General features: G+C 40.0%; 1 protein-coding gene across 5 annotated transcripts in view; it reads right to left on the bottom strand.

Moving 5' to 3' along the window:
• Nucleotides 1-10,092: 10,092 nt before the first annotated feature.
• The window catches only part of rph3ab (rabphilin 3A homolog (mouse), b), a 60,070-nt gene continuing 57,179 nt past the window's right edge, over nucleotides 10,093-12,983 (bottom strand). For all 5 annotated transcript variants that reach the window (XM_037531727.1, XM_037531730.1, XM_037531726.1 and 2 more), the window contains 2 exons: nucleotides 11,559-11,655; nucleotides 10,093-11,277 (listed from right to left, as the gene is read on the bottom strand). In XM_037531727.1, coding sequence (XP_037387624.1) covers nucleotides 11,147-11,277; nucleotides 11,559-11,655 — 228 coding nt within the window. In that variant the 3' untranslated portion in view covers nucleotides 10,093-11,146. The remainder of the gene's footprint in view (nucleotides 11,278-11,558; nucleotides 11,656-12,983) is intronic.

Here is a 12,983-nt window from a genome sequence, read left to right as displayed (position 1 = left end):
TTTGGTTTCTTATAAATCAACATTTGTAGATGTTTTATTGTGACAGGAGTTTACCCCTGCTTCTACTTTGTGGTCATCCATTGCCACAATATTAATGGCTATAATACAAACTAAGAAGGAGGTGATTGTTGCTGGACCTTGAATTTCTCTCTTTTGACATACAGTCTCACTATATATGCTATCACAAACTGGCCTATCATGTCCCTCAGCATGTCATTTGTGAAAGCTTGTGATAGCTTCCACTCTCTCTCTTATGCAAACTAAATTACAAATACTCCTGATTTCTAGCTTGGTAAATACCTTGGCTCCATGTACCTGTTCTAGGGTGACTGGAATATGTGGCAGAAAGTAGGGGCATGATTGAGATAGCTACTGAAAAATGAGCAGTTACCTACTTTGTAGCTACTTTCCTAAAATTTAAATTTATTGGTAGCGACAATTTAGCTACATTTGCATAAAAAGTAGTGACAATTTTTAACTACCCTTTGAGTAGTGCACTACTTTTTATCTTTACTTTAAGAACACAGTTGTCATAATCTCCACTTGACACACCAAACAAGCCCAACTGATAGTGTGAATAAGACACTGTATTTAATCATGTACCAGAAAGAAACAGTTAAATTAAAAAGCTGCAAATATACAAAAACATCACCAAAAGGTTTAAGTGTAACTGTAGCACTGGGGAGCGATGATGAGGTGGACACACATGCTGAGAGAAGTGAGATTTATTAGGGGCAAATCCAGACTCAGGGTCTAAACAGTCCAGGGTCAACAAACCAACACGGAGAGATGGAGGGACAGACATAACGAAAAGGAGCACAGACTAAACACAATAACAGAGACTAGGAAATATGATGGGGGCCAGAAGATACAACACAGGGCTTAAATACAGGAACAATGAGGGTTAACAAGAAACAGGTGAAAACAATCAAGGGCGGAATGTAGAAACAAGGTGGCAGGACATGGAAGAATTAAAACAAGGAAGCACATGGACAAGACCAGAAGTACATTAAAGCACATAGAAGACAATCGTGACAGTATCCGACAGTATGAGGACACACAACAGAAAACGACACCGAACAAGTGACGACAGGAGGCACAACAGGATGAGGAAAACAAAAATGCAACACAGACCAGGCAGAAGACAACGGAACAGGAACGAGAACAGGCAGAGGCACAGGAACTGACACACATACTGACACCGGGACAGAAACAGAAGCAGAGACAGGAAAAGGAACTGCAACAGGAATGGGCACAGGCACAAACACAACAGCAGGGAACAAAACCAAACCAGGACCAGAGGAGGGCAAAAACAAAGGAGCAGGCAAATCAGAGGACACAGTAACAGACACAGGCAGAACAGGAGGCTCACAGGGAGCAGCAGAAACAGGCGGGAACAAAGGGGCAAGTCCGGAGGAGCGGCGACTGGTTGCGGGTCCGGAGGCGCAGCAACTGGCGGTGGATCTGGAGGCGCAGGTGTGCCATGGGTTGTGGCCACAGGAATATGCATGCCATGGGGTGCGGCAATGGGATCAGGAACTCTGGCGGCATCCACAATGCCAGAATTGGACTGCTGCACCAACCTGGAGGGACACACAGAAACAGGACTCTCTTGGCAGCTCCCAAAGTTCACCCAAGCTATGGGAAGCTTGCAGTGGTGCTTGAGAGCATACCAAGTGCCATTGAATGGGTTTCCTAAATGTTCCATCCATCTAACCTTGTCTTGCGCTACAGGTTGCTTCTCCCTGCAGCGTTGATCAAGACGGGTAGACCCAAAGCGCTTACCTGGGATTGGTCATTGTAACACAAGGCAGGATCTTTCTTCACAGTTCTATGGGAATGACAAGATGCCCATGTACCCTCAGCACCAGGGGATGTGCTGTCTCCAGCTCTGGAGTTTCTTCCCAGCTGAACAACCAAATACCGGAGTGTCTCTTTGTCACTGCGTCCTAGGTAGGCTGGTCTTTCTGTAACACTGGAGAGCAATGATGAGGCAGACACACATGCTGAGAGAAGTGAGATTTATTAGGGGCAAATCCAGACTCAGGGTCTAAACAGTCCAGGGTCACTGAGCCAACACAGAGAGATGGAGGGACAGACATAACTAAAAAGGACTAAACACAATAACAGAGACTAGGAAATATGACGGGGGCCAGAAGATACAACACCAAACAATACTGTGCTGCCAGATACTAAATAAACTAAAAGACCAGAAGTAAACTAAAGCACATGGAAGACTGGGAGGGGTCAATCAGTAACCAACAATAACTGTATACAAACACTGTATAATAACAAAAATTACTGTTGTTGGACGAGAAGGTCTGGCTCGCAGTCTCTGCTCTAATTCATGCCAAAGGTGTTCTCTTAGGTTAAGTTTAGGACTCTGTGCAGGCCAATCAAGATCTTCCACATCAAACTCACTCATCCATATCTTTATGGACCTTGCTTTGTGCACTGGTGCACAGTAATGTTGGAACAAGAAGGGGCCATCCCCAAACTGTTACCGCAAAGTTGGGAGCTGAAATTGTCCAAAATCTCTTGGTCTGCTGAAGCATTAAGTATTCCTTTCACTAAAACTGAGGTGCGGAGCCCAACTCCTAAAAAACAACCCCACACCATAATCCCCCCTCCACCAAACTTTACACTTTGCACAATGCAGTCAGACAAGTATCGTTATCCTGGCAATCGCCAAACCCAGACCCATCCATCAGATTGCCAGACAGAGAAGCATGATTCATCACTCCACAGAACATGTCTCCACTGCTCTAGAGTCCACACCACTGCATTCGACACTTTGCATTGTTATGTAAGGCTTGGATGCAGCTGCTTGGCCTTGGAAACCCATTCCATGAAGCTCTCTACACACTATTCTTGAGCTAATCTGAAGCCCACATGAAGTTTAGAGGTCTGTAGTGATTGACTCTGCCGAAAGAGTAGTGAGCTCTGCGCACTCTGTGCCTGAGCATCCGTTGACCCCCTCTGTCAATTTATGTGGCCTACCACTTCATGGCTGAGTTGCTGTCATTCCCAATTGCTTCCACTTTGTTCTAATACCACTTACAGTGAACTGTGTAATATTTAGTAGTAGTTAATATTTTAGTAGACCTGTTGCACAGGTGGCTATCACGGTACCACGCTGGAATTCACTGAGCTCCTGAGAGTGACCCATTCTTTCACAAATGTTTGTAGAAGCAGTCTGCATAGCTATGCGCTTGGTTTTATACACCTGTGGTCATAGAAGTGATTGGAACACCTGAATTCAGTTATTTGGATGAGTGAGTGAATACTTTTGACAACACAGAAACTTCCGCAACCCTTTAGCCTCAAAATTCTCATAAGTGACCCTGGCTCTGTTTGGGGTGAGAATCATTCCTGCACAGCTGAATATCACCACTATTGCAGCTCCACAGCAGAACTAGAATATTGGGTAAAATGATCTTCTTTTGCTGTAAAATTCTTGTAACATACAAACTGACTCGCAGACAACAACGTAGACAACTAAAAGGCAAAGAAAATGATTTAAGACAAACATTGATAATTTGGAGATGAACGGATTTATTTGCATTTATAAGAACTCAGCTGGTTTCCTGTTTAATCTGCAACAACTCATAAAGCTGAAGTCAGCTTCTCGTTAAAATTTTGAGAAGCCGAATTCAGCCTTGTAAAAAGTCACTGGTGGCGAACTCAACAGTTTTGGTGAGTTTCGATGGCGCTAACTCTAACTGGCTCTTTATTAAGGGCTGTTACTATTGTTACTATTGTAAGTGGGGTTTGTAGAGGCTTCACTGGTATCTGTAGTTTGTCAAACAGGCTGGCATAAATGAAATTCTCTGCTCCACAGTCAAACAGGTCTGAAACAACAGAGACAGAATGCTGACAGTACAAGGTAATAGGTAAGAGGAAAGATTTCATAAGCTGCCCCTTTGTTGGAACACTCACTATATTAGCTTGTAGAGCAGACTCCACATGCTGTCCAGGGTTCAGTGCCTGAGGACTATGTGGATGTGCCCGACAGTCACAATGCATGCACAGGCCTCCCACAAGACAGTAAAGTCTCTCCTCAGGTGACAGGCATGATGAATTACATTCTGTTCTGTAAGGACAACTACACACTGTGTAGACCACAGGTTATTGCTTAGAGCTGGACATTTGAGCCATTTAAGGACTGGGTGGAACTCTTTGGGATGTGCAGTCAAGTAATAGCTGATCCAGGTAAATAGCTAATGTGATAAGTTGGTCAAGGGACAAGTCATCATCTCGAAAGGCTAGTTCTGTGAGCACATCAAAATTGAATCCGTTATGAAACAGTTTCCCTTATGAAGCTTGGAGAATAGTTCTCTACAAGTTCTCTCCTAGTATGGATGATAAAAAACTTAAAATCATAAATGAAATGATCATATGTAAGATCTCGATTGTTAGACCACACAGCTGTGACCCACTCCAAAGCCTTGTCTGTCAACCCTGAAATGCTAAAGGAGATTTCAGTTGCATAAGAACTAAGAAGGGAGTTACCAAAAATACAGACTGCACATACTGCAAAAGAAAACGGCAACACTTCTCAGCTGTTCTGTCGAATTTTTCAGATTTGCCTACAGTGAAAGTAGTAGCAGGACCTACAGCAGGAGCTAGAAAGACTGACTTGCAACTGGGCAGTTAGGTTTTTCTTGCTGGGTTAGTTAAGCCTGCTGCTCACTTTGCTGTTGAGCCAGGTTATTCATGGACTGAACAAACTGAACCAGTCTTTATAAGGTCCAGTGTTAACAATCAGGTGTGGCTGGTTGGTTATTAGGTGACCAGGATCTGATGAGTGCTTGACAGTTGGCTGATGCAAGTAGAGTAAGCGTTCCATGCTCTCCTGGAAGACTCTGGAAGTTCAGAGTCCAGAAGAGGATCAATGTTACTGACTACAGAGCCCTATGCAGGTGTAACAGCTCCTCTGGATCATGTACTTCGTTAAACAGAAACAATCCAGAAGGCAAGTCCATGGGTCAAGAACACTTAACACATCAGAAAATAATACCTACCCACCTCAAAATGTATTGTTCGAGAATAGTACATGTAGTACAGCATATCTTAATTGCATCTGTTTTGGTGCTGCTATACTAATTTACTAAGAAAGAATAATTATGGGAATGTAGAAAAATATTTATATAAATTATACAAGCCAAATGTTTATTTTAAAAAATAGTATTTTAGCAGAAAAAGTGTTCCCTGTATAAATGAAGGTTAGAAAAAAAACTGAATGGTAAAACTTTATAATATATATATATATATATATATATATATATATATATATATATATATACATATATAATCAGTGGCGGCTGCTGGCCTTTCATCATAAAATTTGTCACTTTATTTATACATAAATTCTGCCCTACGTTTCTTTCCAAGAAAATGGCCTTAGTTAGACATGACCTGTTACCTTTCCCTACTTTTTGCTTCTTTTGCAGATCTTAGGCATTGATGTGCCCAGCTGTTTAATTCTAACTTTCTCCTCGTAAAGAAGACTATCAAATGGCTTTGCCAAAATCAGGTCGACAATATTAGCATTGTCTGCCATCATGTGCACCTTGCTAGTGCGCTAGTTCACTCCAACAGTACTGATTGAACAAACTAACAAAATGATATTAAACTCCAACAAGGAAAGGTTGAAATTATGTTAAACTGAAACAAGGAAATACTATGAGCGTGTTTTATTTACACAATGAACAATGGAAATGGTCAAGTAATTTCACCAAGCAAACGCCAAGAAATGGGTTGCAGTTTGTCTTTCAACTTCACTCGCAAAGTCTGCAAGGGGACTGAAGCTCCCAGGGATTAAGTGATGGTGTAGATCTCAAAATAGCTGTCAATCAAAACGGGATTCAGCCTTTTGACTGATCCTCCAATCATCTTGCAGAAGCTCCGCATCCAGACCCGCCCACAGCTCCATTCACCACCAGAGACGCTCAGCGTCCGGGGGTGGGACAAAATCATGGCATTTATCCAATGTTTCGAAGTGTAGCGGACCCCCCCAATCTAGTCAGCCAGAATCACACTACTTGGGAGGACTTCACATTCCTGAACTTTGAGCTCAGGCCTTTTTCAAAGGTCAAGCAGATATCATCCAAACAGGATTAGGGTGCCTACACAGTGGGAGACCTGCAATCCCCTTTGGCTCCATTTGGGCAGGCCAGACCAGGCCATAAATCCTGGCCTGGATTCCAGCTGCAGATCTTCCCAAACCTTAACTAATCTATGCATTAACAGAAATCATTCACCAATATGGAATTTCCACCATTCAAGAAGTCCAGAGATTTGGTTATTAGTATTATGTCTAGAAATACAGAGTGACCAATATGTATCCTGAATGTGGTTTTCTTTTATTTCTTTTGGTCATTTCCCTTCGTGGTCAATTTGATTTCTTCAACATTCATACAGTCTATGGTATAGGAAAAGCATTACCCATGTTCTTTAACATGTGTTGTGTATCAGGTACCGAGGGTTAAACTCTCCCTTATAAACATATCTGAATATTCTGTTCATTCATTGATTCTGAAAGTTTAACCAAGTTGATGATATAAGAATGTTCCTTTGTTTAAATTAACTGAAACAAAGAAGGGAGTGATTCTGGGAAAGGCGTTCCTAAAATTATGCACAACCAATCAGGGTTGGAAACAAAGAATAGGTAATTAAGTTTTAGGTCAAGAAAACCTATCAGCACCCTGATTCCACCCCTAGGGGAAGGGTCAGCAGTTGGAACAAAACCAGAGGTCACAGAACTTGAAAAAAAAAAAAAGACGAGACAGAGACAGGGACACAGAGAGAGCAGGAGTCAGCTTTCTCAACCAGAAGATAGCTGAACTCCTAAGTTTGTGCCGGCCTTAGTCAGAGAGACAGGCCAGACTTGGAATGCTCCAAGATCAGATCTGCTTAGATCAGTCCGTCTACAGACCTTCAGTTTAGACCACCCTCAGAGAAGGAGGGTAGATGTTTCTTGTCTGCCGAAAAGAGGTAGTTAGTTAAGTTAGCGTCACTAGCCTCAGAACTTTGACTGCAACTGAATCGGATACAGGAAAAGAACATGCGGTTCGGGCGCCATGGAGACCCAGCAGCACACCGAGAGCCACGCACTAATCTGTGAGCAGATTAACCAGCAAAAGGCTGCGAGACGCCACCCTCAGACGGCCATGAGACGCCAGCCTCAGAAGGCCTCGAGACGCCACCCTCAGACGGCCACAAGACGCCACCCTGAGACAGCCTCGAGATGCCACCCTGAGACTGCCAGCACGGTGACAGAGCATCTGCGACCAGCAAGGAGACAAAGCAACACGTGAGCTCCGACCTCAAACCCTTTGGAAGTCAGCTGATTCCAAGACAGCGTTTGACAGGTACATCTAACTCAGGCATATGTAGTTACTCCCGTCCATAGTTAGGTTACCTCTTTACAGAGACTGTTTCAAGTTTCCTGCATCTTCCCGAGAACCACCCTGCCTCATATCATTTAACTGAATCACTTCGCGCGAGCTATGTTTTCCTTTTAACTTTTATCCTTTTTGTTGTGTTTTGTTCTATTTTCTTTCATCTATCATTGAATGTAATCCAAGGTAGTTTAATATTTAGCCAATAAACTCCTTGGTGCGAGGGTCTCTCTCTTACTCTGTTCTTGGGACTTAATATAAATATCATAAATCCAGGTTACCTCACTCCCTCATCTAAAGGTTTGAGCAATAATAAATTAATATTGCATAGACCGCAACAGAAGCAATGAAAAAATGCAGTCCCGTTGAAGTGAATAGACGCTCAGCTTCTACGGGCAAATGCACTGACGCTACGGGAATGTATGAGAAGTTAACAAAACTGAGTCAGTCAATTTGTGATAAGTAGCTGATACTGAATGAACTCGGCTTCGAGATGAACGTGTTGTAATGCATTTGTAGTCAATGACATGTTAACACTAGTGTAAATATTTGACCCTTTAATTTTTTACATTTTAGGGGAAGCTGAGCATCCCCTGCAGTCTTAGAGAAATCGCCACTGATATATATATATATATATATATGTATGTATGTATGTACGTATGTATGTATGTATGTATGTATGTATGTATGTATGTGTGTGTGTGTGTGAAAAAATCAGTCTTCCAATTATCCTTTACATTAGCATTTATTAGCCTCTGTGAATCGAACCAAGTAAAATACATGCAAAATGAGGTTCAAATATATTGAGCATATAAAACATTGAGGACACCTGCTCTTCCTTTGACTTGATTTCCCAGATGAAAAAGGGTAAAAGCTATGATCTCTTTTTTGCTGCAGGTCAAAGGGAGTTTAAAGAAATGTTTTAAGGTAAAAGAACTCAGACATGGATTTGTAAGGGAGAATAAGCAAGAAGAATAACAATAGATTTTCAAAAATGAACAGGGTATGATAGCTGCACTTAGTATGTTGAAACCTGTTGTGATGTTAACCAGTTTTTGAAGCTCCAAAGACATCAGTATTTTTATAGCATGAATTTTGCTCCTTCATAAAAGTGGTGTCAAAAGCCCAAGATTGTCCATGAGTGTATGCAAGAATTTGACTTAAAATGACCTTTAATACAGGAGCATGTTTCATTCTTAGTTAGATTGCAGATCTGAGATTTATCAAACTATTTAAAGTAGCGAACTACGACTAACTAATTGTGCTGTGGGAGGCAATGGAGTCATCGGCCAGCATTTCCGAAGACTACTTTCAATACTGTATTAGCCCCATATGTCAACAAACTAAGGCTATCCTGAGTGCAACACAGGTGTCCTCAATGTTTTGCATCTTCAGTGTACAAGATTCTTTACTCTCCCAAGTACATGCACTATATATTTACAAATCAATATTTAATCATCAAAACAGCAGTTCATTCCAAGTTATGTGTACTAACACAGATAATAGTCAGGCCACTTAGCAGGATGGAAAATGAACAAACAAATGACGAATTTGACATAAATCATTAAATTGTGCCCAAAATGTGTTGTTATCTAGGTCAGAATTCATGGTGAACTCTTCCCACTAGATGGTAGAATTACTACATGTGTGAGTTTGCAACTCTCTAAATGGTTTTATTTAAACTGCAAAATAAGTTTGCTTGAAAAAACTGAAAACCCATACTGTGATTTAATCAGGTTTATCCTAATAATTTAACTGATTATCAAGTGTGTTACTGAATTTACTCAAGGTTGTTAATTACCAGCAACCTATATTTGATACAAATCAGTGAGGTTTAAAAAAATATTGTGAGGTAAATTTGAGAGACTAGCTTTAAACTGTATTTGTTCCACTTATTATTTCACAGACAACTGTAAAGGCTCAATGAGCCAATTGGATCTATAAGGATAACAAAAAGAAAAACAGGACAAGGGAAAACACACACACACACACACACACACACACACACACACACACACAAAAAAATACACACACACACACACACACAAACACTCTCATATGAGAGAGAGAGACATGCATAGGTTTTTATAATGAAAACTTGCAAAGTGTACAAATTCCGAAATTACGAGGTCATTCCATTGTATAGTAATGTGTGCTTTCCTTTAATATTCACAGGTGCCTGGGCTGCAACTACAAGGCAAAGGCAAAGCTTCAGATGATTCGTCTGGAGAAGGGGTCTGTACTCCCTAAAAGGAGCTGCTGTGCAAGAGACACTGTGTATAAATAGAAGGATCACCCCTAGTGTATAATAGCCCAGGTACAGAAACTGTCCTCACTTTTCATGCAAATGTGGTATATCTTAACAAGAGAACTTTGTGGATTTGTGCCCTGTAACAGGATGAAAAATAGCAGAAAGACTAGAGCACGGTGTAATTGTGTGCATTCAGTACAAAAGTGGTTATGATAGAAAATGCCCTTGCTTACATTTACATTAATACCTAGAACAGATTGCACATCCATTGCATTCTTAAATATTTGTACCTAAGTATTTATACTTTGTGAAGAGCTGAAATAAAAACAAAATCCTTTGCATGTTTGAAATTATTCACATTAATATATATATATATATATACATATATATATATATATATATATATATATATATATATATATATATATATATATATATATATATATATATATATAGTGTACATCTTTATCAGTGGACCGCAAACAGCATAGTTTGTCCTCTTCATGGCTACACCCAGATGATCTACATTATTCAGCTGTGTTGATCAATATCTAAATACATAATATTAATCATAAGTAAACATCCACACAGGCGATCACATAAAGCTCACTTCATTTGTCAAGTGTAAAGATTGGCATCACACCAATGTAAAACAAATGTTCTAAGTGAACCTTTTTCATGAACCCCTTAAACTTGGACCTCCTGTTTAACCTGCCAGTAATACGAAACAAATACATGTGCAAAATATATGCTGCATGGTTACAGGCTTTTGTGGTTTTCTTGAGGTGTGAGCTCAAGCACCAGCATTTAGTGATCTGTAGAACCTCATGCCTACACAAGTAGTGTTGTGTCTACACTGCTTCATTGAACTTAAATTTTTAGGATTACAATCTGCCAGGCAACCTGTCTTATGCTTTTACATAATTAAGATTAAAGCATAAACTATGTTCTTGATTTTGCTTTAAGCCATGGGGTGTCAAGCCACCACAATAGTTAACAAAGACAAATAGATACAATGAGCAATGCCCAATGGCAAATGTAAACAGTGAATGTCCAACAGTGACTGTAGGAAAAGAGTCTGAGAGTGCAAAGATGTGAAAATGTGTCTTTAGGTGCATGTTTACAATCCCAACAGTTGTTGAAAGCAGTGGACCAATGTAAATAAATCAAAGAAAATTTTACTATGCTACAGCAGCTAACTAAGAGCATGTCTACTCACTGCATGCCGTTTATGCACTTTTTCTTGACTTAAAGCAAACTGAACTCAATTCAAGCCTTTTTTTCCCAAACATTCACCATGTTGGAAGCAGGTAAAGAGACAGTTTTAGATAGAACAATGCCTACAGTTAGTAGGGCCAGTGAAAAGTATGAGAGAATAAGTCAATTCTAGTTTAGTGAAGAACAAAGGGCAAGAAGAGGTTACAAAATTAAAAGGTAGAACTAGGATCAGGATAGTCATCTAAGGCATGCATAAAGAATCAAGACAAGATCATTAATCACTAGAGACATGATTTTCATTGAGCAATGTGTGCCAGCGTTCAATCTTCTTGTCTTTGTTCTTGAGACACTCATACCAGTGTTTCAGACGTTCTCCTTTGGCACTGATGCCCAACTGGCATCCCCCTAAACATAAAAAGAATGAGTTACTTAAAGAAATAATTCACACAAAAATTCTAACACTTCTAATTATGAATTAAAGCTAATGCCATTATGAAAGTGAGCTCACAAAATAGAGGAATGCCATATTTTGTCCTACTGTCTAAATCAAACTGACAAAGACATACAACAGAAAAGTGTATAAAGCAAAGATACTGCAGCTGATTTTACTGTTTAATATATGAACGTATCAACATATACCACATTGTGCCTTTGTATTCAAACATTAAAACAAATTAAAGCTGTACCTATATAATCATTGCATTTGCCAATATCATAATCCCACACAGAGATATCCAACGTCTTCTTGGCTAGCTCCGCATGTTTGATTTCATAGCTGAATTCCTGTACAGAATATAGAGATGATAGACAACATTTAGAAACATCTACAAATCAGCAATCTTGCCTTTCCTGCATTAGGGATTCAATATTATATGAAAAGGAATGGCAATCAATCATTTTGATTCTAGAGGAGCATACAGTGCCCTTCAGAATTGTGCCCTTGCTATCGGTATGTGTGCGTGTGTTAGTATATATACACTCATCATCAAAAAATACCACCCAGAAGGAGGTATCGATTCCAATGCTATTTGGAAGGAAAATAAAGGTTACCAGGAATAATAAATGATTACAAATTTAGAGTGATATGGGCAATATTTATTAAGCTTTGTTTTCTAGTGCAACATGCCAGATGTTTCTGTGTGGAGTTGTGGAGGTTCCTAATGGTGTCCTGCGATAATCCATTCCATGAAGCTTGAATATTCTTACATAGTTCCTGCAGATTTTGTGGTTGGGCTGGAGTTTTAATGGCATGTCCAATAGCATCCCACACATTTTCACTCAGGGACAGATCTAGCGATGCTGCTGGCCATGACTTAGTATCTGTATCTTCAAGGCAATGTCTTGAGACGGCAGCAGTATGAGGACGAGTGTTGTCCTGTTGGAATAGTGCACTGAAGTGTCCATTCAGAAAACGTAGTGTCACAACCAAGAGCCCAGGGTCTGGACATTTATAAGTAACTCTGTAATCTAATATCTTCAAAAAGAGTTAAAATAATCAAATAATTAAAAAAATCAAAAAGAAATGAAAAAGGATAAAAAGGAATGCAAAAAGACTTCAGCCGCTGAGTTCTTGTGGAATGAAAGAAAAGGTCTTCGCTTTATTGAGCATCAAATTACAAGATGGTTCCCGGTCAACCGCAATGTAAAAAACATCTCAAAACATCCCTTTTTCCTTCCCCTCTGGGGTGATGAGGTAATCTCCCCACTCCTTTTACACAATTCCATACCATTTTAGTCCCCATCATGTCCTTACACCTTTTTTGATAACCTTTAAAACCAAATGCATATGATGTCTTTCTTTTTTTTTTAAAAACTCACTCTGGTCTGACTCTTAGTAGATTTTTCTCTACTTACAGGGCCCTTTTGTGCAACTCTCCATAGGGCCATCTTGCCCATATACATACTTAATCCATACGTACAAGAGTGAACATCAGCTATAACTTGAACTGTCATCTGGTCCAGCTCCCTTTTGTGAAACTCTTTCCCCATTAGAGAGTCTACTGCATACAGTCCATAGTATGCTTCCCTATATTACCTTATTAGGAGGGCTTTTTAGTCAGCCAATGTTTAGTTTATTGATTACTGGGCTGTTGGGCTGTCAAAGTGCCTGT

This window comes from Pygocentrus nattereri, chromosome 20 (assembly GCF_015220715.1).
Source record: "Pygocentrus nattereri isolate fPygNat1 chromosome 20, fPygNat1.pri, whole genome shotgun sequence".
Classification (NCBI taxonomy): Eukaryota; Metazoa; Chordata; class Actinopteri; order Characiformes; family Serrasalmidae; genus Pygocentrus; species Pygocentrus nattereri.
Note: the sequence above shows the minus strand (reverse complement) of the source record. Positions and strands in the feature narration are given on the sequence as shown.